The sequence below is a fragment of the Castanea sativa genome, chromosome 6 (assembly GCF_040712315.1).
Source record: "Castanea sativa cultivar Marrone di Chiusa Pesio chromosome 6, ASM4071231v1".
Taxonomy (NCBI): domain Eukaryota; kingdom Viridiplantae; phylum Streptophyta; class Magnoliopsida; order Fagales; family Fagaceae; genus Castanea; species Castanea sativa.
In genome coordinates this window covers 61,068,629-61,086,283 of record NC_134018.1, presented here as the reverse complement: position 1 = coordinate 61,086,283, position 17,655 = coordinate 61,068,629, and the positions used below count along the sequence as shown (strand labels likewise).

The following is a 17,655-nucleotide window of genomic DNA, read 5'->3' as shown; positions in this document are numbered from 1 at the left end:
AGATAGTGCTTCTCAAATTTACGCCTATTTTCCTCCCACGTGGAGAAGGCATATGTACTCCATTTCTTACCCTCCGCTTTTTCATGAGTATACTCCTTGTGCCGGTCGTGGAAATATTGAACAAGTTTGAACCAAGTGAACTCAACCAATGAGGCAATAGGAAGGCCCCGTGCACCTTTCAATACACCATTGAAGTACTCTGATATATTGGTTGTCATTGCCCTAAAATGTCTGCCACCATCATGTGACTAGGTCCACATATCCACAGACTCTCTCATTAGGTATGTGTATGGAAGATAATCTTGATTTTTTTCCTTGCCATCCTTCCCCGTCACCTTTTTCTTATTCCTAATGGCCTCAATTTCCACCTACTTAATAGACTCCATTATGGTATCAAATTTAACTACCTGAGTAGCGTATCCCGCTTTTGACGCCGCTAACTTTAGAGTCGAATTCTGAAAATGTGTGTTGAAGTTTCTAGCAACATGTCGAAGGCAATATCTATGAAATACCCGTGTTCTTCCATCATCCCCTTTAGGCCAGTTTGCAATGGCCTTTTTGATATCGAGATGTCGGTTAGAAATTATGCAAATGCCTTTGTTAGGTATCACGTGGCCAATCGTATCTCTGAGGCATTGTAAAAACCACCTTTAACTGGACCTTGACTCACAATCCACAACAGAAAAGGCGAGAGAAAATACCTTGTTGTTAGCGCCAGTTGCCATTGCGACCAACAACTTTCCCTGGTATTTACCATACAGATGGGTCCCATCAATACTGATCACCGGCTTGCAATATTTGAATCCATCAATGCACGAATCGAAAGACCAAAACACATAATGTAACATTACGGTGTCATCTTCATCGAGGTCTGTGGTACGAAAGAACACCTGAGTAGTCGGATCCTGATCAATATATGCCATTAGCAACTTTTGCAACTTCTGGTAAGACTCTTCCCAATTCCTAAACATCTTCGCAATCGCCTTTTGTTTTGCATCCCATACCTTGTAGTAAGAAGGCTTATGACCCTCATATTTTGCCTCTATCATATCTATGAGATACTTAATTGGGGTAGTGTGATCCTCACTTATCTTCTTAAAGATGTCTGATGCAATAAAATTACAAGTCATCATTCTACCATCATTTCGCACCCCAATCGGTATACACGTGTGAGGACCTATATACATGGTGACCATCCATAGTCCGTGGAGATTGGGCTTCATGACTACACAGACATACCACTTGCATGATTCTTCCACGCATTTCACAGTAAGTTTTGTAGTAGTTGACTTACTGATCATAAAATGTTTGTTTTCCTTGAGGGCATAAGTTCTTAATGTGCGCTACACCTTTACTTTATTGGCAAAAGTCAACCTTTTGCACAAATTCATCCCCTCTCTCCAAGTAGACACAAATGGTATCTCAATATGTGAAGGATCAACCATATTTTCCCAAGTATTTGTAGAAAATGACAAGGCAGGAGATGCGTAGGTAGGGATTGTGTTCGTAATGTTTTAGACACTAATAACATTGTCTGCATCAAGTTCACTACCGTCCAATGTCTCATCATCATCAATGTCCCTCTCAAGGTCCCCAAAGTCCCTTTGTTCAATCATCTCTTCAAACTCATCTCTATCGACGAAATCTTCATCGTTAATGGCAGTATTCTCATCAACATAGTCTTCATCATCATCGTCGCCATCATCATCTTCATCATCATCATCACCATCATGAACATTATCCTCTACATGTGTAGAATACTCATATTGAGCATCCGAAACTATAACTTGTAAACTTGTGGTTATTTGTTGGAATTTCTCAATACCAACTTCTGCACGCGGCTCCAACTGTATGTACAACTCAATCATAGTCACTTCGGCTATTCTCTCCAACTTGTCAAACATCATCTTTACATGTTTGTCTGCTTTTATCGCCATATACTTGTAATTAATCTTCTCCTTGAAGATTTTAGTTGGCATACGATAAGTAATTTGTATGTTGTGTACAGCAGGATTCACACACAATTCTTCATAACTGTCTTCTTCAATTCATCAAGGGTCTTCAACCTACGATCAATTTGGGTGAACTCCATGTTTATACCCAGCCCTACAAATGGCAATCCTTGGTCCGCATCGGTGTTCTTAAGCGAACCACCGTAGTATAGGACTATATCAATTCCACTCATTGTGAACCTGTTCGAGTCAAGTTACTATGTTAGTTAAAAAACAAAGCAAGTCATCAACCTCACATTTCAAAATTGTATAGATGATTAATAAAAAAGTTTATAAATTATAGCTAACACCCAAGTTCAAAGACTAGATGATACTTTCTTCCCCTCTCAACTTGAAAAACTTAACCAAGAAACTAATTAGAGTACTACAGAATATATTGTTCAGAGTTAAGAATAATTAAAGAAAACAAATAGTAGAACAATCAAATGGGCAGAAAAAACAACAGTGAAAGAACAGGAAATAGAAAATTTTGAATGGGTGTCAAATGATTATTCAAAAGTTCACAAATTTATCATTCAATTTCAAAGACTAAACCATATTTTGTCTCCTCCCAACTTGGAAAACTTAACCCAGAAACCAATCGGAGTGGCACACAGTAGGAAGAACACAAAATTTTTCACAACTAATGTTGACAGAGACCTATTGTGATAATATACGATAATACAATGTAGCAATAGTCGATTTAAGTGAACGTGATGTTATTCCAATTTACAACAAATCATGTCAATAGTTGTGAAGTGGACTTGCTATACATGCATTATATGTATCATTTGAGGCATAACAGCCTTGAACAGTATTAGCCAGCATTATTTGCAACACCAGCACATAGATTCAAGGCTTAAAGCAAACTGCAAAACTTCTATTTTCTTTAACTTAATATATACCAAAAATAGGCAAATCCCGAAAATCCAGTGAGAAATGGACGTTTACTGTAGAGCTCATAAACCAAATGTAAATGACAACCGCAAAAAAAAAAAAAAAAAAAAAAAAAAAAAAAAAAAAAAGCCTATCTTGCATTAGATTGAATGGTCATTGTGGCAATGGGCCAGACAACCCACCTGTAAAATTAATGGGATAGTATTTCTCTTTCTTTTTCTTTAAGATGAACAGTCATTGAGAATAATAAACTAAGATTCCTTTCCTTTGGTTGGAAATGTACTTTCGTCAAATCTTAACAAAATTGTCCTCCATCAATGTATATATGTTCTATTCAGAGACCAATTACTAGGAAGGCATATAATGTGGCTCATAGGCAAAGCTCGGGGAAAGACACACCATGATCTATCACATTACACTAGACATGACCTTCATCATGTACACGAGAATAAAATGAAGAAAAAAAACAGATATAGGGTTTGTATGGCTGAACCAGGTGATTTTGGAAATGCTTTGTTGACTTGGACTTCAAGTACAAAGAGATATGAAACAAAAATAGGTTAAATTATCACTCAATTTCATGAAACAAAAACTTAACCCATTTCATGTATATTGTTTAGAGTTAGAGTAATTCATGAAAAGAGAGAGAACAATTAAAAAATGGGTCAAACAAACAAAAATGGAAAAAAAAAATGAAATTTAACAATAAAAAAATGGGTCAAACAAAGCAAGGTATCTTAACTAAGTTATGTTAACTATCTACAAAATAAATAGTTAAAATCTTTTAACCCACACCCAACAACAAATAATACCCAACAAACAAACAAATAATACCCAACTACAATGAAACCATACCTAATATATGAATTTGTTGAGAGGGAGGAGCAGTGAGAGAGACAATGTGGTGAGTAAGGCAGTGAGGCTAAGTGTGGGTGAGGCAGTGAGAGCAAAGTGAGTGTGGACTGATATGAGTGTGGGTGAGAGAGTTCTAAGTGAGGCTGAGTGGGTGAGAAGAGAGAGTTCTAAGTGAGGCTGAGTGGGTGAGGAAGTGAGAGCTCAGCTGAGTGTGTGTGCGTGAGTGCGTATTTATAATTTGCCCAGCAAAACTTGAGTTTCTAAGACTCGAGATCTTAGTAATTTTTAATTAAATTTCGAGTCTTATAGACTCGAGATCTATGTGTACGTCAAAAATGGTTTCCTCCAAGAAAATCGAGTGTCTAAGACTCGATTTTTTGTTTCAAAGAACTCGAGGCTTTAAAACTCGAGATCTATGTGGCATTTCCTGTCCACCTCATCATTTACAAAACGGGCTTAAAGCGAGTCTTTGAGACTCGAGTTTTTCCCACATCTCGAGTTTCTGAAACTCGAGATACTAGTTTCCATAATCCTTCAAAACCAGCGTTAACTTATTATATATTTTGTCCCTACTGCGCTAGCCTGCAAATTCCCTCATAGCAGGTATATACATTCATCCTTTCACAGTAAATGGGTCTCACTGATATCTGGACCCACCTACTATGAGAGGGATGTTGCATATACCTTGTATGATATACGTTCTCCTTCATTTCACCTCATTTTTATCTCTCCCTAGTCTATTACGTAACAACAACCAACCCCTCCCCTCTCTCTCTCTCAAGAATAGACCACCATACCAAGGTCAAATTCGGTTTCAGTTGGTTGTTATGGTAAGAATATGGAACTTGATTTCTTTGGTTGTGGTATTATTTTTATGATGGTTGAATGGGAAAATTTGGGGAATTTGATATTTGGCTATCTGAATTTTCTATGGGTTTTGTTAAGTTGAAAGTAACAATTTTGAAATTTGAGTTTGAATTTTATACCAGTATAAATTGGGGAAGGAATGGTTGAATTTTTTAGAGTGTTTCGAGTGTTTTTGATGATTTTTCTGTCTTGAAGTGCGTTGTTGGCATGGTTTATTCATGGCTGAATTAGGGGTTTAGCTAATTTGATGTTATGTGTGTTTTGTAAAAATTCTGGTACCAATCTATGAACCCAATGCTGGAGACTTAGGTTTCGGTTTTGACATGTCTAGCATGTGCATATTGAATTTTGTGTTCAAATAAGACCATTTGACGGACTACTTTTAAATTTACAAGAAAAGTATGTAATGTTGTTGACAGAAAAGTTTCTGTGATTATGGTGGTCTAAAATCTATAGTAATTTCTATAAATTGAATTTGGAAGCCTAGAATGGTTAGAATAAAAGCTAACACTCGTAGATTTAAGGCGAATTAAGTCTCAAAGTATTTGGTGTAGTATTAAAATTATTATAGTTTTCTTTCTGGGCTCTAAATCTGCCAAGGCCAGATTCAAGTCAACCACAATACAAGATTTTTAATAAATTATAGAAAAATTATTTTGAGCTTTAATAATCTTAAATATAATAGTTCATCCCTAATTAATTTCAAGCTAATTGGACAACTCTACTTGGGTCAAATGAATTTTACAAAGAGCTGACCTGTTGTATGGTGAATTTAAAAATATGATGAGAATTATGAAATTTTGTGGAATTCATTCCAAACTTTGGTTAAGTGGATTGGCTTATAATTTCACATGCGTATTTGATATGTATATTACTTGGTCATGAGACATGCTTCCTCCATTTTGTGGTTTTGAGATTTTTTTTTTAACATTATGTTGTTTGATTTCTTACGGGAATGGGTGCCTTAGGATAGTCAAGTTAGGCTTTAAGGTCTTGATTTGATTTTAGGGATCTTTCCGATTTATGGAGACAAGTGTTATTGAGTACTTTGTGATAATAAGCATGATCCTTGTGTTTCCAGGTTCTGAGAGTCTTGGTGATGGACCTAGTGACTTGATTGGCTTGATGTTGTTGTGCTCGGTTGAGGTAAATTGGGTTGGACTTATGAGGTAAGTGGCTTCTTAATTGGATTTTTTAAAAGAATCATTATTGAACTCAAGTATTTTATGGTTAAACTCATTTGGAACATTGTTATGTTTTTCCTAAAACATCCTTTGGAAATGCATCATATTTGAAATTGCATAGGGGAAAATGCATGAATTATTGGCATTATTCGCATATGGAAAATCCATCATTTGATAATGGATTTTAGGGATTATGGTATTACTTGGAAATTGTAAAGATGCTTTATCTTGAATTGTTGCATTATTTGCAATTTTCAAAGATGTTTTATCTTGATTCGTGTTATTCAGGAAATTGATAGAAAATATTGTTGATAATTAATTATTTTGAAAGCCCTACAAACTTTTTGAAATTTTTGGTTATTTAAGGTTTTCATGAAACTACTTGGAAATGTATTATGCAATTGATTATATAAAAATTGTGAGATCTTTATGTTTTACCCTTGTGTCATGATGTGTGATTACGTGGTAATTACCTAGCTAGATATTGTAGTTTGTGTGACATTGATATCTTAGTACCCGTCTTTGTGATGGTTATTTGAGTTCTAGCTGTGTGTCTGTAACTGAGTTCCATCTTTGTGATGGCAGTTGAGTTTTAGCTATGTGTCGGCAATGAGTTTCACCTTTGTGATGGCATTGTCATGTGATCGTGGGTTAGAATTTCTAATTTTGGAATGGTTTGTTGATAGCTCAAAGAGTGTAGTATGTAGTTTCATGGTGATATATTTTGAGAAGGAAAAGGATTTGCTGCAAACTAAGTTGAGTTTTAGCTATGTGTCGGCAGTTGAGTTTTAGCTATGTGTCGGCAATGAGTTTCATCTTTGTGATGGCATTGTCATGTGATCGTGGGTTAGAATTTCTGATTTTGGAATGGTTTGTTGATAGCTCAAAGAGTGTAGTATGTAGTTTCATGGTGATATATTTTGAGAAGGAAAAGGATTTCCTGCAAACTAAGTTGTAGCAACTCCTGCAAAAATGCACACATGTCAATTCCTTCAGTAGACACCTGCTCAGGCTTATATTTAAATGAAAACTTCCTTGTTAAAATTGAATTTTTCACCAAATGGCTGCTTAACATGTGTGCATTTTGCAGGAATTACAACAACTTAGTTTGCAGCAAATCCTTGCTCTTTTGAGAAAGCTTTGTGCTACAATGTTTCTATAATTCTTTTCATTGTATCAATGAAAATGAATTTTCAAGATTTAGGTGGAAATTTCCAAATTATAGCATGTTTTGTAAAATGTTCATTATCATAAAACTTGCATTTCCCCCAGTTCCCATTAATTATGCTACTTATTGGGCTTTATCTCATCCAACTATTTAACAGTTTTTTAGATAAGTTAGTTATACCTCATGAATGGAGCTTTCTTTTCTAGTGGTGATTGGAGTACGATGCTAATTGGGGAGACTTGCCTTATAAATGCTCGGTGATTTCGGTTTAGCTATTTTCAAGTAAGCAATAGTTAATTCTATTGGATGTTGGGCTCTTGATGTTTGTTACCCCTTGAGTGTGTTAGACTAAGATTTGTTTATGGGGTTGTGTATTCTAGATAACACCATGACTTTATGTTAAATCATTTGATGTTTGGAATATATTCATTTATTTTTGGAGGCACATGATTTGTAGTTGTATCATTGTAAATATGTTAAGAGTTCTAGGGGGAAAAAAAAAAAAATATATATATATATATATATATATATAGAGAGAGAGAGAGAGAGAGAGAGAGAGAGAGAGGATTCCTTCACTGAGTCAATTTTTTTTTTTTCTAACACTAAAAAAACAAAGTGGATTGAAACCTGTTATCAGTGCCTAATGAATTGATGTTGCAAAAACACACTGGCATTTTTTCAATTGATACCAAACACCAATAGAATAATTCCATTTGCGCTAAACGGATATACTTGCTATTAATTGTTCATTGTAAATTGATAATGAAGTTATTCAGTATAAAACATAATTCGGAAAACCAAAGTGTTGTCAGTGTCCTTATTTCTTACCAACACTTGCATTACATGTTTATCCCAATAAATAAAAAATTAAGAATAAATTATATATTTGGCCTCTAACCTTTATACTATACTAGTGGATGTCCCACGCGATGCGCGTATTCGTTATTAGTTATTCTATAATACTCATATGTGTTATAATGTTTGAAAAATTAATTTCGATTATGTATTATACATCACTAAAATATAATGAATGAAAAAAATTGTAACACAATATATCCATAAGTAACCATAATTAATTAGACTTTAAAAATGTCACTATATGCCCTTTTATGTTTGATCAGATGTACATGTATATTTAGTTCTTACATTTGACTATTTCCAATATAAATTTTTTTATTATTTCCTTTTCTTTTCTTTAGAAGTATTTTTTTTTAAAAGAAAACACGTAAACTTTTGAAAGCTAAACATCTAAAATCTAAGGTTTATAATTTCTAATTCTTAAAACTAAATATACATGCCAAGAGATAAAAAAATAAAACAATAATTGAATAGGGAAATATAAAATTATACTATTTCGTATCTTACGTTAAATTTTACTTACATCTGAGTATCTTAATCACTTACAAAGATTAAATACTTTCCAAAAATATAAATAAAAACAAAAAATACATACCTTTTAGAAACCTTATATGTTGTGAAAAGATTGTATCAAGCTTTGATAGTGTCTTAATCACTTACAAAGATTAAACACTTTCTAAAAATATAAATAAAAACAAAAAGCACATACCTTTTAGAAACCCCTTATGTTATGAAAGCATTGTATCAAGTTTTGATAGTATTGTTAAAGAGTTTAGAGCATATGCATCTCAAACCAAAGACAATTTCATACTCTTTTTTACACTAATTTCTAACTCTTTGTCTCTCTATCTCTCCAGTCCTATTTTTCTTTTGGCCTTTTGATAGTTTGTGAAACTGGAATATATAACATGAAAACTAACATTGAATGGAGAAAACCTTTCATTTCTTAAATTAATGAAATTAAAAATGGAAGAGTTCAAGAAGTTGGAAAGGGGAGTAGAACCAAATCTTTAGTAATTTTCTACATTTATGGCTTAAACTAATCATTGATAAGAAGATAGAACGTGAAAAGCTAAATGAAAAAGTACTTATACAAAGCGACACATGGCAGAACCTCATGCACTTCTGCATGAGGTCTCTGCTTTTATATATATATTGATTGATGATTTTAATTTGGTTCTTAACTTTCAAATGTGTTAATCTGGTCCCTAACCTTTTGATATTATATCAAAATGTCATTGTCATTAAGTGATTGATAAAAAATGTTAATATGGCTACAGTCAATGTAAAATATTATTTTCATGCCACATGTATTGCCACATCAGCATAAACTTAAAAAATAATAGTAATAAATAAAAAACCGAAACATATTTTCTCTCTCTCTCTCTCTCTTCCCCTCCCTCTTTCTCTCTCTTTGGCCTCTCTGTGGTTTATTCCCAGTTGTAGGGCGGGTACACAGCTGAACAACATAATTTAAGTCGATGGTTTATTTTCGATTGATTTCTCTTATCACTAATGATATTGAAAAAGTTGTTGATGAACATAGAAAATCTCCAACACCTCATGTTGAATGAGGGGGATTGTTTCCGTTGTCTTTATCTTATAAGTTGCCTGTGAGCCATTACCAGATCAGTGACTGGCTTTTGCAAAGCCACTTGTTGACTCATTCGAATGTTCAAAGGTTGCCTCTTTTTAACTAAATGGCCTCCTGTTAAGTTAATGTAAGGACTCAAAAGTTTACACTTAGCAAATGAATGCGTTAGATTAGATGACATTTGTAAGGTATTTTGACCGCACTGTACAAATAACCATTGGCTTTTTTAGTTCTTTGTAATCGGGCCTATTTGGTACGTGATTCCAAGTAACGGTTTTCAGTGTTTAAACATTGAAAACTGTGGTTTTAAAAAAAACGCATCTGGTAATAGTGTTTTTTTAGGAGTGTTTGAGTTACGTTACTCATTTTAAGGTGTTTAAACATTGAACTTGGAAAACTTCTCTTATTAGTTTTTTGATTTCAAACACTGCTCACACTTTTATAAATATTTTGAAAAACATGGGGCTCACTTGATTAGACAACTCATCAACGGACTTCCCTTTCTCCAACGCCTACAGGTCCCTTTTCTCTCTCTACCCTCTTCAATTCATGCTGAAGACAACCCTCTCCAAACCCGATGCCTCTCAAACTCATCTCTCCATCTTTCACAACAGATGGACTCCATCATAAATTCTTCAATTCAATCTTAGTAATTTGTGGGTTGCTCAATCTTTTTTTTTTTTTTTTCGAATCCTCTGATAAATGGATATTCTCTATTTTACCATGTCATACAATTGAGCCTAAATGACAGGGGCAGAGCTGTGTTGAAGGTTGGGCCCCCACAAAATTTTGAAAATTTTAATTATATATATATATATATATATATATATATTATTTTAGTATTTTCAAAGTTTAGTCTATAAAAATAAGAGTTGGCCCCCCCAAATATTTGAATTAGTCCAATGATACTCTTAAAAAAATAATTGGTTTAATAGTTATTGAGATATAACTTTATTTTTTACAATTCTATTTTTTATTGTAAAATATGCTCTTACATCTATTAAATATTTGATAAAGTTTGGCATCAAACATATTTGAATTTATCTTTTTAACCTGTTATGTGGCGATCAACAAGTTATCGACTCATTAAAAAAATCTTGTCACTAAAACTACACATGAAATGTGGCTTTAGTTGACACATAATAGGTTAGAACAAGATTACTTTACAATTTCAAAAACATGCAGCTAAAGACATTAAAATAAATTAGGCTCTAAACATGTTTAGAGCCTAATTTATTTTAATGTCTTTAGCTGCATGTTTTTGAAATTGTCATTAGTTCAATTGAATGGTTTTTTACTTTAGTATAAAATTTGATAATTTGTATTTAAAATGAAACTTTTTAAGAATTTCATTATGAAAATGGAAAAAATGAATTTTATTTTATAAAGATCGTCATCAAACATAACTTTGATTGAAAATACTAAGTTTTTTTTTTTTTTTTTTTTTTTTTTTTTTTTTTTTTTTTTTTTTTTTTTTTCTGTTGAGTGTATATATATAAATTATCAAATAAAAAAGTGTGTATATATAATAAAAAACGTGTGCGTATATATATATATATATATATATGTATGTATATGAGGGTTGTCTTGATAAATATATTAGTGCTGCAACTTGGCTCTCCAAACAAAAATTCCTGACTCCACCCCTGCTAAATGAGCACGAGTAATGAGTGATGGTATGGTATGTGTTTTGGACTTTTGGGTTTGGACTCTAGACTAGTTGCTCAGCCAACCCTTGTGGCTGCCGTGTTTCGTGCTCGGTGGAGTTTCGTTGAATTCATTGATGGTGATGTCGTGGTGGTGGGAAAATGAGTAATTTTCGGTTGAGCTTTGTTTCTTGATGTTCATTTTCTGGGCTTGTTGATGGGTTGCTTAGATCTTTTTCTTTATTTTTTTCTGGGCTTGTGTTTGTTTTCTGGTATGTTCAACCCAGATCCGTAAAAAACATTATATACTCCCAAGGTTAATAATAATAATAATAACAATTAAGAACTTTCCTAAACTAAAAGTTGAAAATTATGATCATCCCCAACCCTGATTCTTTGATGGTGGTGGACCTTGTTTGTGTAGTTGTGGTTATAATAGAGAAAGAAAGAGAAAACATGGTGGAATGGGTCTAAGGAGCCTTTCATTTTTGGTAATATGAATTTCTCTCTCCTCAAATAAAAAAAATATAAATTTGTACGAACTTGTTAGCTTTTTAAAAATAAAACACATACCAAATACACAATTATGATTTTTCACATTGAAACATGTTTAAAATATGGTACCAAACACATTTTGCTTTATAGACACTGTAAACACGTGTTTTAACAACACTTTTTAAATTATAGTGTTTACATCATTTTAGCCTGTGATACTCCAAATTTTGTCCCTTTTTCCAATCAGACCTCAAGTTGTGTGGATGCAGTGTGTGTACCACTCCTACAACTAGGTACAGAACATAGAGACGCCAAAGAGAGGAAGGGGGAGAGGGAGGATATGTTTTAGTTTTAGTTTTAGTTTTATTTTATTTTTTAAGGTTTATTTTGACGTGACAACCATTAAAATAATATTTTATTTTTGCTATATTTTCTATTCATCACTTAACAGCAAGAACAATTTGACAAAATTTTAATGATTAGATACTAAATTGACATATTTAAAAGGTCACTGACTAAATTAAAAATACAATATAAAAGTTAGGAACCAAATATATAATTTACTCAAAAATTAAAATGAGGAAGGTTATTTAGGAAGAATATTACAAAAATCAACAATTCCAAGAAAAAAATTAATGACATTACATGTTCTTTATTTCAATAACATGTCACAATTCCCGGAAAGAATGTTACAAAAGTCAACAAATGCCCAGTTAAAAAAAAAAGGAAAAACTCTAATACCATGACTTCGAAAAATATAATTATATTTTGGTGGGTAATTGGTTTGCAAGATGAGAAAAACTTCAATTTATTTTGATTTTGTCCTTTCCCGCAAGAATCATGGAAATCTGGACACCTCTACTAAATGCTTGATTATAGAACATGCGTGTTTGGAACTCTGATACAAATGGGAACCAAGAAAAAATGGTTAATGGCATGAAGATTACCAACCCCATTATGTAATCATATGCTCTCGCTAGCTCCATTAAGGAATCCCACAATCCTATCATCTTCAACAATGGCCCGCATGCTTGCCCAACCTTGGAAGTACAAGATAAATGAAGCATTGATTCGTATATCACATATCATCAGTAAAACAACGTCAATTCCAAACGAAATAATTTTCTAAAACGCCACTTATGAGCTAATATAATAAATAGTCACGCAGTTTCAGGAAGCGAAATGTTCAAAAAAATGGGTCAAATCCTAAGGTGGTATAATGTATGTTACACAAAATAATAAATCGACAAATCCTAGCTATTAGTTGTAGTTCAGAGCAAATATAGCCAAGAAAAGAGCGGCATATGTTGTCACTAAAAGTTATACAGAATAATTCTCAAAGCAGAATTTGTAATGATTTCTTGAATAAGATGCAAGTGCAACCATGTTAATGCACACTAATTTGAATTTAATGTACTGCTAAATTAATGTTAGTTTCAACAAGGCAGGATATTTTCTAGACAAAAGAAAATCCTGTCTCCTATTCTCATTGTTCCACCATACATGGCTGCCTGCCACACTTTTTATTATTACTATTGTTTTGTGTCCAGCCTATGATAGGAGAATTTCTTATTGGCTTTGGAATCCCACATTAACTAGAAGAAGAATAAGGAAGTGCACTAATTATAGTGAAAGTGGTAGTTCCTCATTGCAAAGAAAAAAATTTAGGAGGTGCACCACTCCTTATAAAAAGAGTGGTGGTGTAGCTTTGTTGTGTATGAGAGAGAGAGAGAGAGAGAGAGAGAGAGGCAAGGCTTTGTCTTGTGAGAGAGAAAAAGACTAAAATTTTTCTAGTGAGTTAGTGCAAGGATACCTTTGGGTGTGGGTCTTGGGCTACTTTATGTGTGGTCGTAATTCCTGTTATTGATAGTGGATTTTTGGTTGACATTGCATGTAGTGGTGCTTGCTGTTTTATTATTTTGCGTGTATTTACAATAATTGGGTATTAGAGTTATTAGTTTGAGTTCTTGGTGATGGCTAGCACAAAGTTTGAGGTGGAGCTCTTTTATGGTAAAATAATTTTAGTCTTTTGCAAAACTATATCAATGACATCTTGGTGCAATAAGGATAGACGAAGGCATTATATGGAAAGTCAAAGCAACCAAACAATGTCTGATAATGAATGTGAAGAGATTGAGATAAAAGCTGTAAGTATTATTCATTTTCCTCTTGAGGTTAAGTATAGTGTGTTGAATGTGACTTCTTCCCAAGAATTATGGAAAAAAGTTAGAGAAAGTATATATGTTAAAGTCATTGATAAACTAATTATGCTATAAAAAGTTGTATCAGTTGCGCATGGAGGAAGGTACTGACATTTAAGATCATCTGGATGTTTTAATAGATTTACTACTTAGTTGTTCATTGTGGAGACTAAGATTGAGGGGGAGGGGTGGCAAAATCTAATACGACCCGCGAACCCAACACAACTAACTTATTATAAATAGGTTATAGGTTGAGGCTAAACAGGTTCAAGTTATATTCGGAATAACACGACTAATCGGTTTAATAAACATGTTGTGTTCGTGTTTAACATGCTAACCCTTCTGACCTGTTTGACTTGTTTAGCTTATTAAGTTATTAGTTATTTTGATATTATTGATTAATTTATGGTTGTTTTTATATGTTTATGACTACTTATGGTTGTAATTGTATCTTAATTTTAGATATATGGAAATTGATAAAAATTATATAGGTTAGGTATGACCTATTAATCACAATAGATTATTAAACGGATCATTTGTATTGACCTTTATATAACTTATTAATTAAACGAATTGAACGTGTTGGGTTGGGTCGACTTGTTTAATAAATAGGTTGTGTTCGGCTTGAGGATTCCTAACACGTTTACCAAATAAGTCGGGTTCGGGTCAATCCATATAACCGAATACTCATGACTTGACACGACATGAACCTGACCCATGAACATGAATTGCCACTTTGGTAAACTGTAGTTAACCTCGCTCCCTCCTTTATATGACACTTTGGTGGGCATTTTTTGCCAAATAGCATAATTTTAGGAATAATTTAGAAAAAAGCACTGGCCCAAAGTTATTTTGTTATGTAGCATCTTTTTGCAAACTCGAGTTCCAAGTGAAACTTAAGTTTATCAAACTCGAATTCCAAGCATTATGGCAATTATGCTATTTAGCAAAATTTTCCCACTTAGGTGACTACATTGCTAGTTGGCAAGAAGACATTAAAGTTAGAAAATGTTAGATCAATTTTGTTGGAGATAGTAAAGGTCAAGAAGCCAACAAATAATTCTGAAGCTGGTGCATTAGTAGTGAAATCTGATTCTAAGTTGTGATAAGAGTTGGTCACGTGAGAAGAATGATAAGGGAGTTAAGATCAAATTAAGTCTAGACCAAGGAAGGACATTAATGGCATAAATTGTTATTATTGTCATGAGAAAGGCTATTATCAGTATCAACATAAAAAGTTGAAAGATGATTCAAAGAGTTCAAAAAAGAGGATTGAATGTCAAAATTCCGTGGATGCAACAGTTGTTGCAACATATAGTGATGATGAAGATGTTTTGATCTTCTTATGGTTAGCAAAGGTACAGATTCTATTGGAAATTCGTGGGTTTTGGATTATTTGCGCTACTTTCATATGTATTGGACTAGAGATTGGTTTGACACCAATAAGGCTTGTGATGAAGGGTTTGTTACGTTGACTAACAATGTAGAATGTAAAGTTGTAGGAATAAGTACAATAAAAGTTAAGATGTTTGATGGAACTGTAAAAATCATAGGCAACATTAGACATGTATTGAGTTTGGAAGAAGTTTGATTTCATTAAGCTTGGATTCTTTGGGTTATGGATATTCTGCAAGTGGAGGAATTATATATGGAAGATATTAAAGATGCTTTAGTGGTGTTGAAGGAGAGAAAACTTCAAGAATTTATACAAGTTAATGGGTGAGACAGTTAAAGGTGGAGCGATCTGGTAGAGACAAAGTTAAAGGGGAGCCTCTGTTTAGAACACCACAAATTGAGGAAAGATAATCATGAATGGAAGAAAGTGAGATTTGTGGAGAATGTGACAGATATGGTTGCAAAACCAAATTTGAATGAGAAGTTCAAGTATTGCTTGAACTCAATTGAGAGTATATGTCTTGTTGATGACAAGGTGGAGCACCCTATCAGCCAAGGGGTGTAAAACGAGTACTCAATGTGGTACTAGTGAAGACAACTCATATGTCAGAGATGAAAATTTGTTGAGTCCAACACATGATAGGAGAAGTTTAGAGAATTCCTCATTGGTTTTGAAATCCCACATTATCTAGGAGAATAATAAGGAGGCGTATTAATTATATTAAAAGTAGTAGTCCCACATCAAAAAGAAAAAAACAGTAAGGAGGTGTGCAAAGAAAGTGGTGGTGTTAACTTTGTTTTGTGCGTGTGAGAGTTAGAAGAAAAACTTGTCTTGTGAGAGAAGTAAAGAAGGCCTGTTTGGTAGTGGTTTTTAAACAATAGTTTTCAGTGTTAAGTAACAACATTTCTGACACATATTTCTATAACACTCAAATACATATTTTCATAACACTGAAAACTGAATAACAATACTTAAACACTGCTACCAAATGGGCCCTAAGTTTTGCTTAGTGAGTTAATATGAAGGCACCTTTTGGTGTAAACAACGTTTTTTGTTTAGACAAATGGGATAATTTTTCTAAAACTCACAAGTTACTGCATTATTTATACTTAATATTTAAGAATATGCAGAACTTTTAACTTACAAGAAGAAGGGCCCATCCTGTGGGAAAGACGGCAAGGATAGCCGCGAATAAATCTGATATGGTGAGCCTACGTATGACAAAAAGGACAGTGATGATGGACATGAAGCCAAGGAACAAAAGCGCTTTGAGAATCCTGAACAAGACCTGAATGTTGGTATCAACTCTTCGCCTAACCATTGGCAAAGTCTGAGAGCAACATGGGAAAAATACTGATTACAGGCAGAATAAATTCCAAATGAATATGTATGCTGCAAGATTAAATAATGTAAATATAAATTCCAAAAATAAAAAAATTGGCAGAGAAGAGGCAAGAAGAAAAAAAAAGCTGCGCAGTATTTATGAATCTGTAAACTTTGTTTTTTTCTTTTTCGTTTAATATTTAACACTGTTTTGTTTATTATTAAAATATAAAATATTAAGAAGAAATAAAGAGACGTTTGGACAAAGAAAAGAATACCGAGGATAAGTGTAATTCAACCTAAACAACTTACATCCATAGCATAGAACCCTAAGCCTAAGTTACATTTAATTCAAATGTTGTGAAGTAGTTTGAACTTTGAACAATCATTTAAGCTAGAATAATTTTATATAAGATCCGTTTGGTAGGAGTGCAAATTAGAGAGATGGAAAATGAGGAAGAGAAAATAAGAGAGAGAATGGTTTTTTGAGTTATTTAATTAGAAGAAAAAACTGAAGAAATTTTGGTAGGATTCAAGTATCTTCTCCCCAACCCAACAAAAATGCAATCTCTCCAAATTGAAAAGAAAAGAGGAGCAAAAGTTCCTAGGGAGTTTGGACAAAAAAGTCCTATCAATGATAGATTTCTTCTTGCTTTTTGTCATTTTCTTCTTTGCATTTTTTCCTTTTCTCATGTTCTCATAAGGTTTTTCCCCCCTTTCTTCATAGTGCACATCCGTACACAAATTTTAATAAAAATATAATTTGTTATATTTTGTATAGTCAATTTATGCAAACTGCATTTTCCATTCTCTCACTTTTCTTTTTAACCAAACAAAAGAGTATTCCATTTTCCACTTTTCCACCCCCTCCAACCGAACATATTGAGGGAAACAAAAATCTTTTTATCACCCACTTTTTCATCTTATTTTCTATCTATCTACTTTTTCACTCTCAATCAAACAAACCCTAAACTTAAATTGACATAAAATAACCGTATATTAGTGTTTTCAATTTGCATACCATTACGACAAGAAAAGCTGTCACCATTACTAACCAAGAGAGTCCGTAAACCTATAAAGAAAGTTGAAAGTAAAAGTCAGAAGGTTGTAAATAGTTGATTCGATATGCATAAACCAAAACAGACTTTGATAGTCCAACAAGAAAAGCCTAATGGAAGGA

General features: G+C 33.2%; 1 protein-coding gene across 1 annotated transcript in view; it reads right to left on the bottom strand.

The window, feature by feature from the left end:
- Positions 1–12,095: 12,095 nt before the first annotated feature.
- The window catches only part of LOC142640609 (callose synthase 7-like), a 137,937-nt gene continuing 132,377 nt past the window's right edge, over positions 12,096–17,655 (bottom strand). The window contains exons 40-42 of the mRNA XM_075814783.1: positions 17,497–17,547; positions 16,297–16,482; positions 12,096–12,595 (exon numbers count right to left, since the gene is read on the bottom strand). Coding sequence (XP_075670898.1) covers positions 12,359–12,595; positions 16,297–16,482; positions 17,497–17,547 — 474 coding nt within the window. The 3' untranslated portion in view covers positions 12,096–12,358. The remainder of the gene's footprint in view (positions 12,596–16,296; positions 16,483–17,496; positions 17,548–17,655) is intronic.